The sequence below is a fragment of the Corvus brachyrhynchos genome, unplaced genomic scaffold (genome assembly GCF_000691975.1).
Source record: "Corvus brachyrhynchos isolate BGI_N302 unplaced genomic scaffold, ASM69197v1 scaffold95, whole genome shotgun sequence".
Taxonomy (NCBI): domain Eukaryota; kingdom Metazoa; phylum Chordata; class Aves; order Passeriformes; family Corvidae; genus Corvus; species Corvus brachyrhynchos.
In genome coordinates this window covers 648489-661286 of record NW_008238347.1, presented here as the reverse complement: position 1 = coordinate 661286, position 12798 = coordinate 648489, and the positions used below count along the sequence as shown (strand labels likewise).

The following is a 12798-nucleotide window of genomic DNA, read 5'->3' as shown; positions in this document are numbered from 1 at the left end:
GAGCAGAGCCCGACCCCCCCGGCTGCCCCCTCCTGTCAGGGACTTGTGCAGAGCCACAAGGTCCCCCCTGAGCCTCCTTTGCTCCAGCCTGAGCCCCTTCCCCAGCTCCCTCAGCTGTTCCCCATCAGACTCACAGTGCATCATTCAGCGAGTCTCACACAACCCCATAAATACTGAGGCAGTTTGGGTGAATAACCACGTGCTTTAGGTCAGAGAGGCTCCTCCCCGTGTTGCTCTGGGGTGGGAGCTGCTCCTACCTGGAGCAAAACCTCAGAGCTCTGTCTGCAGCCTGGGGAACCAGGATTAAATGAACAACACAGAGCACTTGTGCTAGGAAAAGCCCAAGGAGGGAATTGCTCCTCCCACAGTTCCACCACGATGTCCCAGGCTATTTTTGCCCATCTTCACGTGCAGGTAAGGAACCCTTACATAAGAGGCAGGAGAATGTCAGAAAAGCCCACTCGGTTCTTACGTTGAATGCTCCCAGAAGGAACAAGGTGGGCTGTAAACCAATGGAGAAGATGAGCCGCAGGATCGTGGAGGCGATCAGGGCCCGGATGCCATGGGGCTTGGGGAGGGCGATGACGATGGCCAGGGAGATGAGCATGGCTGTCCACAGCAGGCCAGACAAGTGGGGCTCCAGTGTGCCTGGGCAGAGGGAAGACAAACCCATTCCTGCATAACCCAACTGACCAAAGCACTGCCATTTGTTCTACCTTTGGTGGACATCGCCCAGCCCCACGTTCAGCCATCCCTGATTTCACAGCAGCAAGTGCAACATCTGAGCCCAAAGCCTTCAGCAGGTTCTCATTACAAACTTGTTACTAAATCATTATGCAAATGGTAAGTACTACAGGATCTTCATTTTCGGGTCCACTGCTTGTACACCTGAGTGCTGAGGGCCCTTTGCACCCGTGCTGTGCAGAGGCAGGGCTTGGGCAGGGGAGGACACTCCCCACGCCCAGAGCCACGGCAGAGCCTCCTGAGGTGCTTTTGGTCAGACCCTCGTACCTGTTTTTGTCATCTCTTCTACTTCTGGGTCTAATTAGACTGTCCCATGAGACTGGCTGCTTACATAACACCGAGCCCATGTAGCTAAAAATACACTTCCCTGAAAGAGCCATAGAAAAGATTCAGCCCAAAACACCATTTACCCTGGGTTTATGCAGAATATGAGAATGCTCTTTCTGAAAGCTGACATAAAAAAATTTTGCCTTCAAGCAACTGGTTCCTCAACAGCCAAAAAGGCAAGATCCCCCAAATTTCAGAGCACTCTGCAGCCCTTCTGCAAGCACATTCTCACAGAACTTGTGTCTGACTGGCAAGATTCTCACTCAGGGCTTTTTCCTCCTGCTCCCAAATTCAAGCAGCTTAGGAAACATTACTCTCATCTGACTACCACGAGCAGCCATTTAATCTTGTTCCAAATCACTGCAGATTAATAAAGACAGCAGAGGATGGATGGAAATTAAAAGTTAATAAGCGTAAAGTTGAACAGCTGTTTTGGCTGCCTGGGGGGAGTTCGGGCTCCTGGAGCAGCGCTGCCACCGGAGCTGTCACAGCACAAGGTGCAGAGCTGGGAACGGAGTCACCGAGTGGGAACAAGCAACAGCACGGAGAGGGGACACAGGAAATGTGCAGCAGCTTATTTAGGAATGACTTATCTAAAAGCTAAATAAGATTTATTGGGAATATATTTGCTTTCAGGAGTTGCAGCAGCTCCCAGCAGGCCCGAAGAAACACCTGGAGTTACTGAAGCCCCCAGGTGTTCCCTGAACACCCACCTGGGCCTGGCCCACAAGCCCAGGCTGCCCAGCAGCACGGGGAGGGCAATGCCAGGACCTCAGAGGACCCAGCTGTGGCACCTACAGGGCAGAGCAGGGCTTGGGGCACAGGCTCCCCTCTCCTTCCTAGGGACGGAGAGGGGCTGGGAGCAGTGTCCTTGTCCTGGCACATGGAGCCGAGGGTTGGTCACTCATCAATTCTGCACCCAACCTGACCCCAAAGCCTTGCTGGGAGTGCCTACACAACCACAGGCAGGAGGAATGTGCAGGAAGTTCTCCCTGTCTCTGGAATTCTCACCGTTCCAGTACTGAATTCCAGGCATCCAGTTTTGTTTCTGCTCCTCAAGTCAGAAGTTTTACAGCTTCTGCTACTGTCAGATGCTCATCAGCTGCTCAGTTCACCGTGTCTGAGCAATTCAAGACACTGACAACTTCCCCCAAACAGTCTGTTTGGAAGAGTCTTTTTTTTCTTAAGCTAAATATAAGATACACATGTATTTATTTATTTTACTTTCTGGATTCAAACTAGGAGAAGAAGAGGTTGTATCAAAATGTTACCTGATAAATAAAGAATTTTGAATATGTAGGGTAGGGCATCTTCAAAATGCCAAACAATCCCCCCCCAGTCTTGCAGTTTGTAATCTCAGGGAACTCATTTAACCAGCAGCTTTCCTGGCAGCCATAAATACAGAGCTTTTAACTTGGGATCTTTGCAACCAGAGACAGAAACTCAGTAGCTCTTTGGGCTTGTTGGAACCTTCCAGCCAGCATCTGGGTTGTCCCCACCCTGCTGACACTGGGTGTGACACAGAGGAACAGCAGCTGCAGCCACAGCCTGGTGGTCCTGATGGCAGAAGTTCTCTTCTCCCTCTCAGAACACTGGATTTTGGTCTTAAATATCCCTCTGAGAGGCTTTTTCAGGATGCAAACCCCCTAGACACAAGGAAAAAGCTCCTACCTAGACACTCCCTTCACAGCAGTCTGTCAGTGATGCACGTGACATTCCCGAGAATATCCCTGCAGGTTTCCCAATTGCTGCTGACAGGATTCCAGCCCTGCCCTGCCCCAGGGTGCAGCTCTGGGGAGAGGCTGGATCCAGGGACAAGCAGCTGCATCTGCTCAGTGCTCACTGAGCTGGCTCTGGGAGCCACCAGTGTCCCACAGCCCCGGGTGGGGTCAGAGGAGCATCCATGGACCTGTCACAGGGAGGCTGTGCAATCCCACTGTGTTATCCCAGAATTTGTGCCAGGAATGCTGGCAAGCCCTGCTGAGAGCCAGGGGGCAGGGCTGGCACCCTGGGAATCCTCTGCTCCCCACATTCCTGGGGCAGGTAATCCTGGGAATGGGCTCTTCTCCCTTATTCTCCACGCTTTCCTACTGGTCACTTCCCCCCTGCCAAGGCAGGATAATGTCACCCACCCACCCCCAGCACTCAGAGGCCTCCTGGAGCAGCGGGAAAACTGTGTGGAAAATTAATAAACTGCAAGCTCAAGGAACACAACACATTCAACATTTTGCCTGTTTTTAGTTCAATCCTTAATTACAGAACTCTGAAGTAGAGCAGTCAAGTAATTAAAGGTGGATGTTTGCCTTGGGTAATTTTTTTCCCTAGGAAAAAGCATGGCTCCACATTTTCCTTAAAAATGCCTCAAGAAAGAGTAAGAGAACAGCACAATTTAAAACAAGGCAATTCAAAAAGCCAAATTCAGTTCTCCTGCCCTCACTGATGTAAACAGCAGTGCACAGATACTAGTGGGGAGGGCAGAATTTGGCTCATTACACCTTCTTTGTTCACATATTTTTGTGGGTTAAGTATCAGTACCTCCTCGAATTCCTTTGAACGGGTAGAAAAATGCCACGAGCAGGTTCATGAGGACAGCCAGGTTGAAGGAGATGCTGCTCCAGAAGGACATGTTCCGAGCACACCAGTACAGGAAAGGCTGAGCTGCAAAAGAGAAAAAAAATTCTTTTCAATGGAAGGTTTAATAAAAATAAGAGGTCTCTATAAAAAAAGATACCACCACCAAAACAAGTTTAGTTTCAGTTTGCCCAAAAGCACAGCATCAAAAGTAACAATACTCATGGCTTATCCTGAAGTTTATTTCATTATCCTTCATCTTGGGGGCACTTCAGGTTACCTAGGCGGTGTTTTAAGGCCAAGGATCCCTGGTTCATATGTGGTTTAGCAGCAGCAAGAGAACAAGCTGAGAAACTGCAGAGATCAGGCACTTGAGGCTTCCCCTAATAATAGACTTTGTACTCGGAGTCACACCAAGAACAATTTGGAGGAGGAAGATGAGCAGTGAGCTCCAGCCCCATCCCTCTGTGTTCTGCTGCTGCCAGCAGCTCACCTGCACCAGACACTGCCACCTGCAAACTCTATTTCTGCTGAGAACAGCCCAAAACAGCCCCAGAATAAACCAGGGGGTGAAGCTCCCTGGCCTTCCCTCCACCCCGGGGGCAAAGGACTCAGCACATCTGCACTGAGCTCAATGCACAGTCCAACAGCACATTTAAATCCTTAATGTTACACAGAAATACTTCTCAAAAAGACTCCTAATTTTAATAATCCCTGCAGCCAGAACCAAGAAGCAGAAAGCAGAAAGATTCCTTTGCTGAAGTGGTCGTGAACCCTAAGTCAAAAAGGAAGCCAAGAAGCTGCCTTGCAGTAATCCCCTCTGCATCCAGGCTAAATCCCCCTGATTTTAGCTCCTGCAGGCTTACTGCACAGCAGATTGTGTCCTCCTGAAATCTAGAGTAGGGAAAAAATTCATTAAAAATGGTCTCAAAGAAGGGAAAGAACTGTTTTGCCCTAGTGAAAGGAGGCAGCATGTTTAGATACCAGAGAGCAATGAAAAAGCTCTCAGTAAAATTTAGGAACAAGCTGAAAATGCAGACTTTGGGACTGAAGGGTAATTTATTACATGCAGCAGTTCTGAGCTTTGCAATAGTCACCATGTCTCTCCAGCAAATCCCCTCCTCCAACACCCCTAGCAAAGAAAGGGGTAAAGAATTCCACAATGTCTCAATCTTCTCAATTTCCTCTTAACTGGAAAAATTTGTAAGCACGTTGAATTGATTTCTATGAAATTGTTACAGGAAGGGTGATTATAAAGGCCCAGGTTTAACTTCACACGTTCCTTTGGGGATGGACACTGACTCTCTGCCTGTGTAGGGCTTCTGCCTGGCTTTGGCAGCTCATTTCCATTCTTAATTAACCATTAAGAGACTTCTGGTGCTCAGATTATGGGCCAGCACCATGAGCTGAAGGGAGAAGTACGTGGGTCTTTATTTCAGAAGTCTTTTTGAAGGTTGAATAAACTCTAAGTGGCATCACATGAGCACACACAGAAATGCCAGAGGTCACAGCTCCAACACAAACTTTACTGAAGATGTGAGAAACAATTGTATGAACATAAAAAGTCACTCAGAGGCCAGACAAGACCTGAATATTAGAGACAGAATAAATGATCCCCATTTTTTAAAGAAAAAAAAGGGAAATATTCTCCACTTCTGCAGGTGGATCTTGGCTAATTTGTGGTCTGTTGTTAATGATGAATGCCTTCACAGCTTGCTTGGAGACAGCCTCAAAGACAAAGTGACTCAAGCAACAAAATTTAACAATATATGGATGCTGTTGAAGTTGCAATTTGTTTAGGATGTCATAGTCCCAGATTTCTTGCAGAGCTCTCAGATTTTTGGAAGCGGTCCCACATCTGCTCCAAGAGGGGGTTCCAGACCAGTCCTGCTCTTGCACTAAACACTGAAGTGGAGCTGATGCAGGGAAGGGGAGCAGCAGTGGTAGCAGATGGCAGGGGCTGACTTGAGCAGGAAGGACCTGCCCTGTCTCACATTTCACAAGGTCACTGCTGGTCAGTCTCAGCACTGCCCACTGAGCCTCAGCTGCAGCATTTGGCCTTCAGCAAAACAAGAACAAAAATATGAAGCAAATGAGCTAGAAGGTTTATGGGGGGACGTGGTGGCACTGTGTGAATCAGAATATCATTGTAAGGGATTTCCCAGCTGCCAGCAGGAACCTCAGGGAAAATCAGTGCTTGAAAACACCTGCTTTCAGATATTTTAGCATCATAGGGATGGAAGGGACTTATCAACCTGTCAGCCAGTCTACTTGCCAAAAAAGGATGAATTCTACTTTACCACTACTGAGAAATCGATCTTTAACTTGTTCTTAAACATCTCCATTCCTAGAGATGCCCTAAGTCCACAGAATCATCAAGGCTGGGAAAGACCTTTACAATCACCAAGTCCAACCTTGCTGCATTCCCCAGCCTTACTCCTCCCTGCCTCTGGCACAGGCCACTGCTCTCTTCAGCTGGGTCCTCTCCCTGCCTCCTTCCCATTTCAGCTACTCTTCCACACATTTGTTCCTTCCTGCTGGATCTCAAAAGGGACGACCCGTGCCACTCTGTTCCGCTGTGCCCTGGATCCCCTCCAGAGGGTCCCTCCTGCTCCAGCATCCAGCCTGCCTTTATCCCAGCATCCTGCCATCGTGCACAGAGCAGCTCTTGCGAACAATGATCGAGGTTTCTGCCCCACTGGGGAACCATCTGCTGCCCAGCCAACGTTTCAAATCCCAAAATCCCGACCTCAGCGTTCTGCCCCACGCGGAGCAGCACCGACCTACCTCGCAGCTTCTTCTGCCAGTTCATCTCATTGAAGAGGTCTTCTGACTTGAGGAAGAAGTCGTTGATCTTGCTGCCCTGCTCATCCCTCTCCGTGGTGTAGTAGATGCGCAGCTTGGACTCCTTGGTGAGGAACTCGCAGATGCTGGGCACGGGGAACACGATCTGCTCCATGGTGCGGTCCGACCTGACAATCTGCACAGCAGCCTCGTGAGCCCTTCCCAGTGTTTAAATGCTTTTATTGCTTGGTTTTCTGCCTGTTTTGCTCCCCCTTTCAAACCAGCTACATGCAGACGCATTTCCAAAGAACAGCAGCTCGACACAGATTTCATTTAATTTACCCTTCAAAGCAGGTCTACATTTAGCTCCAAAATTGTAATTTCTATGCTGTGGTCTTATTCTGGCAGTACTGGTCTTAGCTGGGATATCCAAGGGGCCCAGTGAATCCTGCACCAGAGCTGGGATGGATTTCAGAGCAATGTGGTGGCCCAGTTCAAGAATGCTGGCAAATTTGAGCCATGGGCAAGTACAAGGAGTAACAGTTAATTCTGTATTGCTGATTACAGAGTTTTGGGAAGTCACAGAACCATGGACTGGTTTGGGTTGGAAAGGACCTTAAAGCCCATCCAGTGCCACCCCCTGCCATGGGCAGGGACACCTCCCACTGTCCCAGGCTACTCCAAGCCCTGTCCAGCCTGGCCTGGGACATTGCCAGGGATCCTGGGGCAGCCACAGCTTCTCTGGGAAATCTCTGTATTTGTGAACATTTTACTTTTATAAAGCTCTTAGATGGCACATGAGGCCAAACTGTCATTTGAATCCAGAAAGAGTGGCAAAAGCTATCACAAACTTTCTGGATTCAGCAATAGCACCGGCCAAAATGTAACAGAAGCGAAGCCACACTTCCTCCTGCCAAGAGAGCTCTGCTCAGCTCCATCCCCGAGCCCACACATGACAGCTCAGGAATAGCTCCCCCCACCACTGCCAGGGAATTAAATAAATAACTCTCTATTTATGTTCTGTATCAGAGACAACAGTCCACACACAGGCAGGCAGAGCCACGACAGCACCGTCAATAATGCACTGGGGCTGCACTCCCTGGCTCTCTCCTGGGAGGCTCAGCCCCTGCAGGCTCCCGGTACCTCGATCTGGGCCGTGTGCTTGGCGTAGAACTCCAGCGCCTCGTCCCCCTCGATCTGACCCCCCGGCTTCAGCATGTTCTGCAGCTCTTTGTTGTGGCGAGCCAACTAAAATAAAGGAATGCACAGGGAGTGGGAGACACCAGATGTCTCTCTGTGATATTAAATTTCTGATTTTTGGCATAAAAAAAGAAATAGTACACAGTCAGCTGCTAGGAAAGGGCAAAGTTGACAGAAGGCTTGTTCTGTTCCAACCAGACACCCTGCAGCTCTATTTTGGGAGCAAGTCAGAATGATTCAAATATGTATTTCTTTAATGCCAGTGTTGTACTCCTCTTTTCCCCATCCTCTCCCACCCTTTGCCTGGAATCTTTCTGAACGTTCACATTTGGTCTGTCCTTCTACACCACCCTAACCCAAAGGTGTGCTCATCACCAAGGATCCAGGCAGGGACAAAGAGAAAATCTGCACCAGCTGAGCAGCAGATGCACAGAGCACTGCTCCAAAAATGCTGCTGGGTGCTCCAAATTCATCCTGCAGCACAGTGAGGGTCTGTCTGCTCAGATGCTGGAGGAACAGGAAGTCTCTAATGCACGGAGAGATGCAGCATCAATACATTAAGTACATTTAGGTATGTTTTTGTCCCCTTTGGTTTTTTACCTTTCAAACACACATTGTATCAGTACAATGGCCCTGCCTGGCTCCAGCAGAGAGAGAATGTGGCAAGGACCGAGATTTCTGATTACACTTTAATTGATCTGTGAGTAGCATTTCTTTGGGAGCGTAAAGTAACCTTTGATACAGCTGAAAAACAATACACTGCTGCTCAGTGCTGCCAAGAATTGAGCCACGTGTCCTCAGGAACTCTGTCCAGAGCCTGCCTGCTTCCCACTATAAAAGAAAATTCCCAGATTTTCTTGTATTGTACTATTTTTGTTTCTGATTAAGATTTGGATTTGCTCTGATGACAAGAGAATGTGCAGTGAGTTTCTCTCAGAGATGAACCATGAAAACAGGGAAAACTCTGGCTTTCCCCAGTTTGTGACTTGTGGTGAAACTCTACCTGATGAGCCAGGATATAAATGTTGTGTCCCACGTTCCTCGGAGATGCAGCGACATCTTCCCCGTTCTCTCCATCCTCAAACTCCACTTCTCCCTGCAGATAAGCCTTCTTGATCACTTCCACCTGGAGAAGGAGGCAGAGGCAAGGAGAGGAGGCTCAGGCAAAGGGTGGGAGCTGCTGAGGGCAGCACACCCTCGGCACTCCTACGGAAGGGAATGGGAGCAGAGCAGGGACATTTAAAGGAAGGTCAGTGGGTTTCTCAGCATCCAGGATAAACAGGAGGTCTGAACTCAGCTTCAGCCCAGCTCACTGGCACAAGAAACTGAACCTCACGTTCCCCTGAAGGTAACATATTCCAGGCCACCCTCTCTGCACCCGCATCACGTTCTGACCCTGGCTCCAACGCAGCCCCGAGCACCAGGACAAGTCAGTGGTACTTTGGCTGTACTTTGGATCTCCAGCCTGTGTTTTCACCGGTCCATACACTAACCAGCCCCAAAACCCTGCTATGGTTTCCTGGACAGCTCTTGGGGCTCGAGGAATTTTCATTTCTCTGTCTCCTGTACAAATGAACAGAGTCAGGAGCTCGGGAGTGATCCCGGGACTCACCAGCTCCTTGGGCCTCATGTTGTAGAGGATCCTCTCAGCGTTCTCACTGTCATGCCTGCTCTCCATGATGGCCAAGAGCAACTTGGAAGCATTGTTCTGAGAGGAGGGAAAAGCAACAGAATCACTGCCAGGAGCCAAACAACCCAGCTTGAGTGGCAGCATTCTGCTGCCAGAAGGGCTTCAGGGACCTGGGTCCCCCAGCCAGCAGCCACCACGGGCAGATTGTGCCAGCCAGCTCAGGGCTCCCACAGCCTCACCTCACCAAGCCCCCCCCTCCTCTAATTACTGACCTATACAACTTAAAAGGATTTTTTAGCATTTATTCCCCAAATCCTACTTAACGAATGACATTAAATTAACCCCAGCCAAGGTCTGGATTTCTGAAAATGCTGCTGTTTCATGCTTGTGTTATTTTGTTTTGGTTTAAAGACACTGCAGCATCACCACAAGCTCTGAGCTCCCAAATGGTGCAGCTCAGCTCTGCTGAAGATGCTGCTGATTAAATCAAGGGACAGCCAGGGCTGAAGACACAGATGTGCTTTGCTGCTCTTAACTGAAATCACTCTGCAGTCTGCTCACGCCAAGGAACACAGGGAGGAAATGGGAAACTACCACAAGGCACCAGACTACATTAATACAAACAATTAAGATTAAAATCCATCATGCCTGACAATAAAACCCAATAAAAGTATTTAATTTTGAAGTATAATGCTAATCGAGTCTAAAAGCATTTTTTATTTACAATAATAAAAAACCCACATTACCCATAATAATGGTGTGAGTCGGCAACGAAAAACAAGGAGACACTGCAGTGCCAGTCAGGGCAGTAAGTCAGAAAGGAAATATTTCTCAAGCACAGGCTGAAGCAAGGGTGCTCTGGGACTGCCATTGCTAGAGGGGAACCTGCTCCTGTGTTTTGAAACCAGCACCAGGGCTAATTATTTCAGCATTGATATGAACAGCCCTGAAGAACTGCTGATGATTTAACAGCAACCAATTAAAAAAAACCAATGAAATACTAGAAAAGTAGTTGCAACATGAGGCATTTCACTTCCATTGTCCACGTAAAAGCTCAGCAACAACAGAACAGTTTTCATCAGCTTTAAATTTTTTACAGGAAATCGTTTTAGGATTCTTCAGCGTATTCTGACTGCCTGCATCCTCCAGCCGAGAACTGGCGGCTCCATGTCATCATTTGAAAGATTAAATACCTGTGACAAACAATCTTTGGGCACTGCCTCCAGCTCACTGATGGATATAATTTTTGGGCACTTATGAATATTGGGATATAATAAACACCCACATAATTCCAACAATAAAATTATGTTCCATCTCACTGTTAATGTGCCTCACACAGAACATTCACTTGCCTTCAGCTCCAACACAAGGTCCATCCTCTTCTTTCCCAGAGGGTTGATGTCATTGAGAATTAATGCTGTGATGATGTCAATGCCGTTGGACTCGTGAGTAGCAATGCAGTTCTGTCCAAAGAAAAGTCATCAGACTTCACTAATTGCCTGCACTACAAACACAGCCCGGGCTGGTGACCCCGCCAGAGCAGCAGAGTCCCCTCTGTCATCACCTCATGGGCTGCCCGAGATGGATAACTGCACAGAGAGCTCCAGGCAGTGCAACAGCAAAAGATTAAGGCATTTTGTTCCAAGCTTTTCCTCTCCTCAGCCATGGTCCTACTGGAGTCCCCGGCCCCAGGAAGCACGAAGAACCAGAGCTGATAAATTAAGCATTTCCATGCCAAACTGTCCAGGCTGGAGGAACAGTGTTTTACTGAGATTAGGGAGAGTTTTCTTTACTATAAATGTGCCAATCAACACCTACTTCAGTCCTGTCTACACAAAGAACGGGAATTTCCGTAACCTCCTGCCTACCCTTCAGCCCTGCTTTTGGAGTGGCCTGTAACTCAAATGTACAAACAAAACAGCAGCTTGCTGGCTTCAAAATCCAGAGAGCCCAGCTCATTGAGCTGCACACCTAAAACACCTAAAGGGTTTTATTCCACCTGATCCAGAGAGCAGAGGGACACTGACAGTTCTCCCTGGCATGCACAGCCTCACACGTTCTGTTGCAGAGACAAGAATGGCAGGAAAGTCACATTCCAGTCTTTCAGGAGAATATTATGGTTCAAGTAACAAGGAAATGGAGAAAATAAGCAGAAACTGGCACAGGGTGCCCAGAGCAGCTGTGGCTGCCCCATCCCTGAAGTGTCCAAGGCCAGGTTGGACAGAGCTTGGAGCAGCCTGGGATAGTGGAAGGTGTCCCTGCCCATGGCTTTAAGGTCCCTTCCAACCCAACCCATTCTGGGATTCTATGAAGAACAGGAATTCCCCACTCTCCCTGTCAAGTCTAATGAAACAAATCTTAGCAAAGCAGAAATACTTCCACTGCTTTGAGTGTTTCAACTCCTCTTCCTCCCTGAGAAAGACAAGGTGATTATGAGGAGTTTATAAAGGAAAAAATCCTCAGACTTGCAGGGCAAGTAAAGTGGGCAGTGTTATAAGACAACAGCGGTCTGGCAGAGCTGGGGCCCAGGGAGGAAGGGGGAGGCATTTCACAGCTCTGGATTCATTACCTGGTTCTCGTGGCAGGGCCCCTGGCAGTACTCGGTCAGACTTTCCAGCGTCTGGTTGATCAGTGCCACGTTTTTCTCGTTTATATACAGACCCAGAAGTCCAAGGCCCCCAGTTGTGCTCCCACAGATGCAGTCCAGGAACTGCAGTGTCTCACACACCAGGTTGTAGTTTGTCTTGTTGTTCTGGCAGCGTAGGAAATTCTGTGAGGAGAGTGTCAAAGCCATGAGGGAGGGGCAAGACCATGCAAACTGCTGTTTGGCTGATAGTATTTATTAAGTTCATCCATCCCCAAGTGCACTGCATGGTGGATTGCTCTGGTTTCACTGTACAAGCAGTTTAAGCCTCTTTTCAGGGCTTATTTGCAACGTGCTGCTCTCCTGAGCAGCTTGCTGGCTTCACGTTGTACAGCAATAAACAGAGTGCATCCCATAAACATCTCATAAAGAGAGATCCATTAGAGCCTGACACCCAGCCTTGAACAGGCACTCTGGGAAACTCTCCAGGGCTTGGAAGCTTCACTCCACCTGCTGCATTTCCCTGCCAACCATCGCTCAAGGCTCCCTCCTCCCAGACCTCTCTCCAAGGTGGAAGCAGCGATTCCCTGGCTGGGGCCTCTCAGCAGCTCCACCTGCACAAGAGGCACCTGAGTGCACACCATGAAGGAAGGTGCCTTGAAATGGAATTCTCTCCACTGCATTTCTTCCCACATAATTACTGTAATTCCTGCTTGAGGCTGCTGATTAGGAGCAGCTCCTCGAATGAAAAGCCAGATTTCTCGGCGTGGATTTAACAGCTGTCTGCTCTCCTGTATTCCGAATGAAAAAAAGCACCAAACCCATCCAAAACTAAAGGACAACTAAAGAAACCCAACTTCCCAGTGACTCGGATGCTGTTTGCCACTGCATTCCCAGCAGTGCTGCAAAGACCAGCAGCCACTACCACTTGGTTTTCCTTGAAGTTTCAGCAGGCAAA

General features: G+C 48.6%; 1 protein-coding gene across 11 annotated transcripts in view; it reads right to left on the bottom strand.

Annotated features, from left to right (window-relative positions):
• Nucleotides 1–12798, bottom strand: part of ITPR1 (inositol 1,4,5-trisphosphate receptor type 1) — a 156815-nt gene that overhangs the window by 24892 nt on the left and 119125 nt on the right. For all 11 annotated transcript variants that reach the window (XM_017735227.1, XM_017735229.1, XM_017735230.1 and 8 more), the window contains 8 exons: nt 11826–12026; nt 10609–10719; nt 9239–9334; nt 8630–8752; nt 7570–7674; nt 6430–6622; nt 3607–3729; nt 473–648 (listed from right to left, as the gene is read on the bottom strand). In XM_017735227.1, the coding sequence (XP_017590716.1) occupies nt 473–648; nt 3607–3729; nt 6430–6622; nt 7570–7674; nt 8630–8752; nt 9239–9334; nt 10609–10719; nt 11826–12026 (1128 nt within the window). The remainder of the gene's footprint in view (nt 1–472; nt 649–3606; nt 3730–6429; nt 6623–7569; nt 7675–8629; nt 8753–9238; nt 9335–10608; nt 10720–11825; nt 12027–12798) is intronic.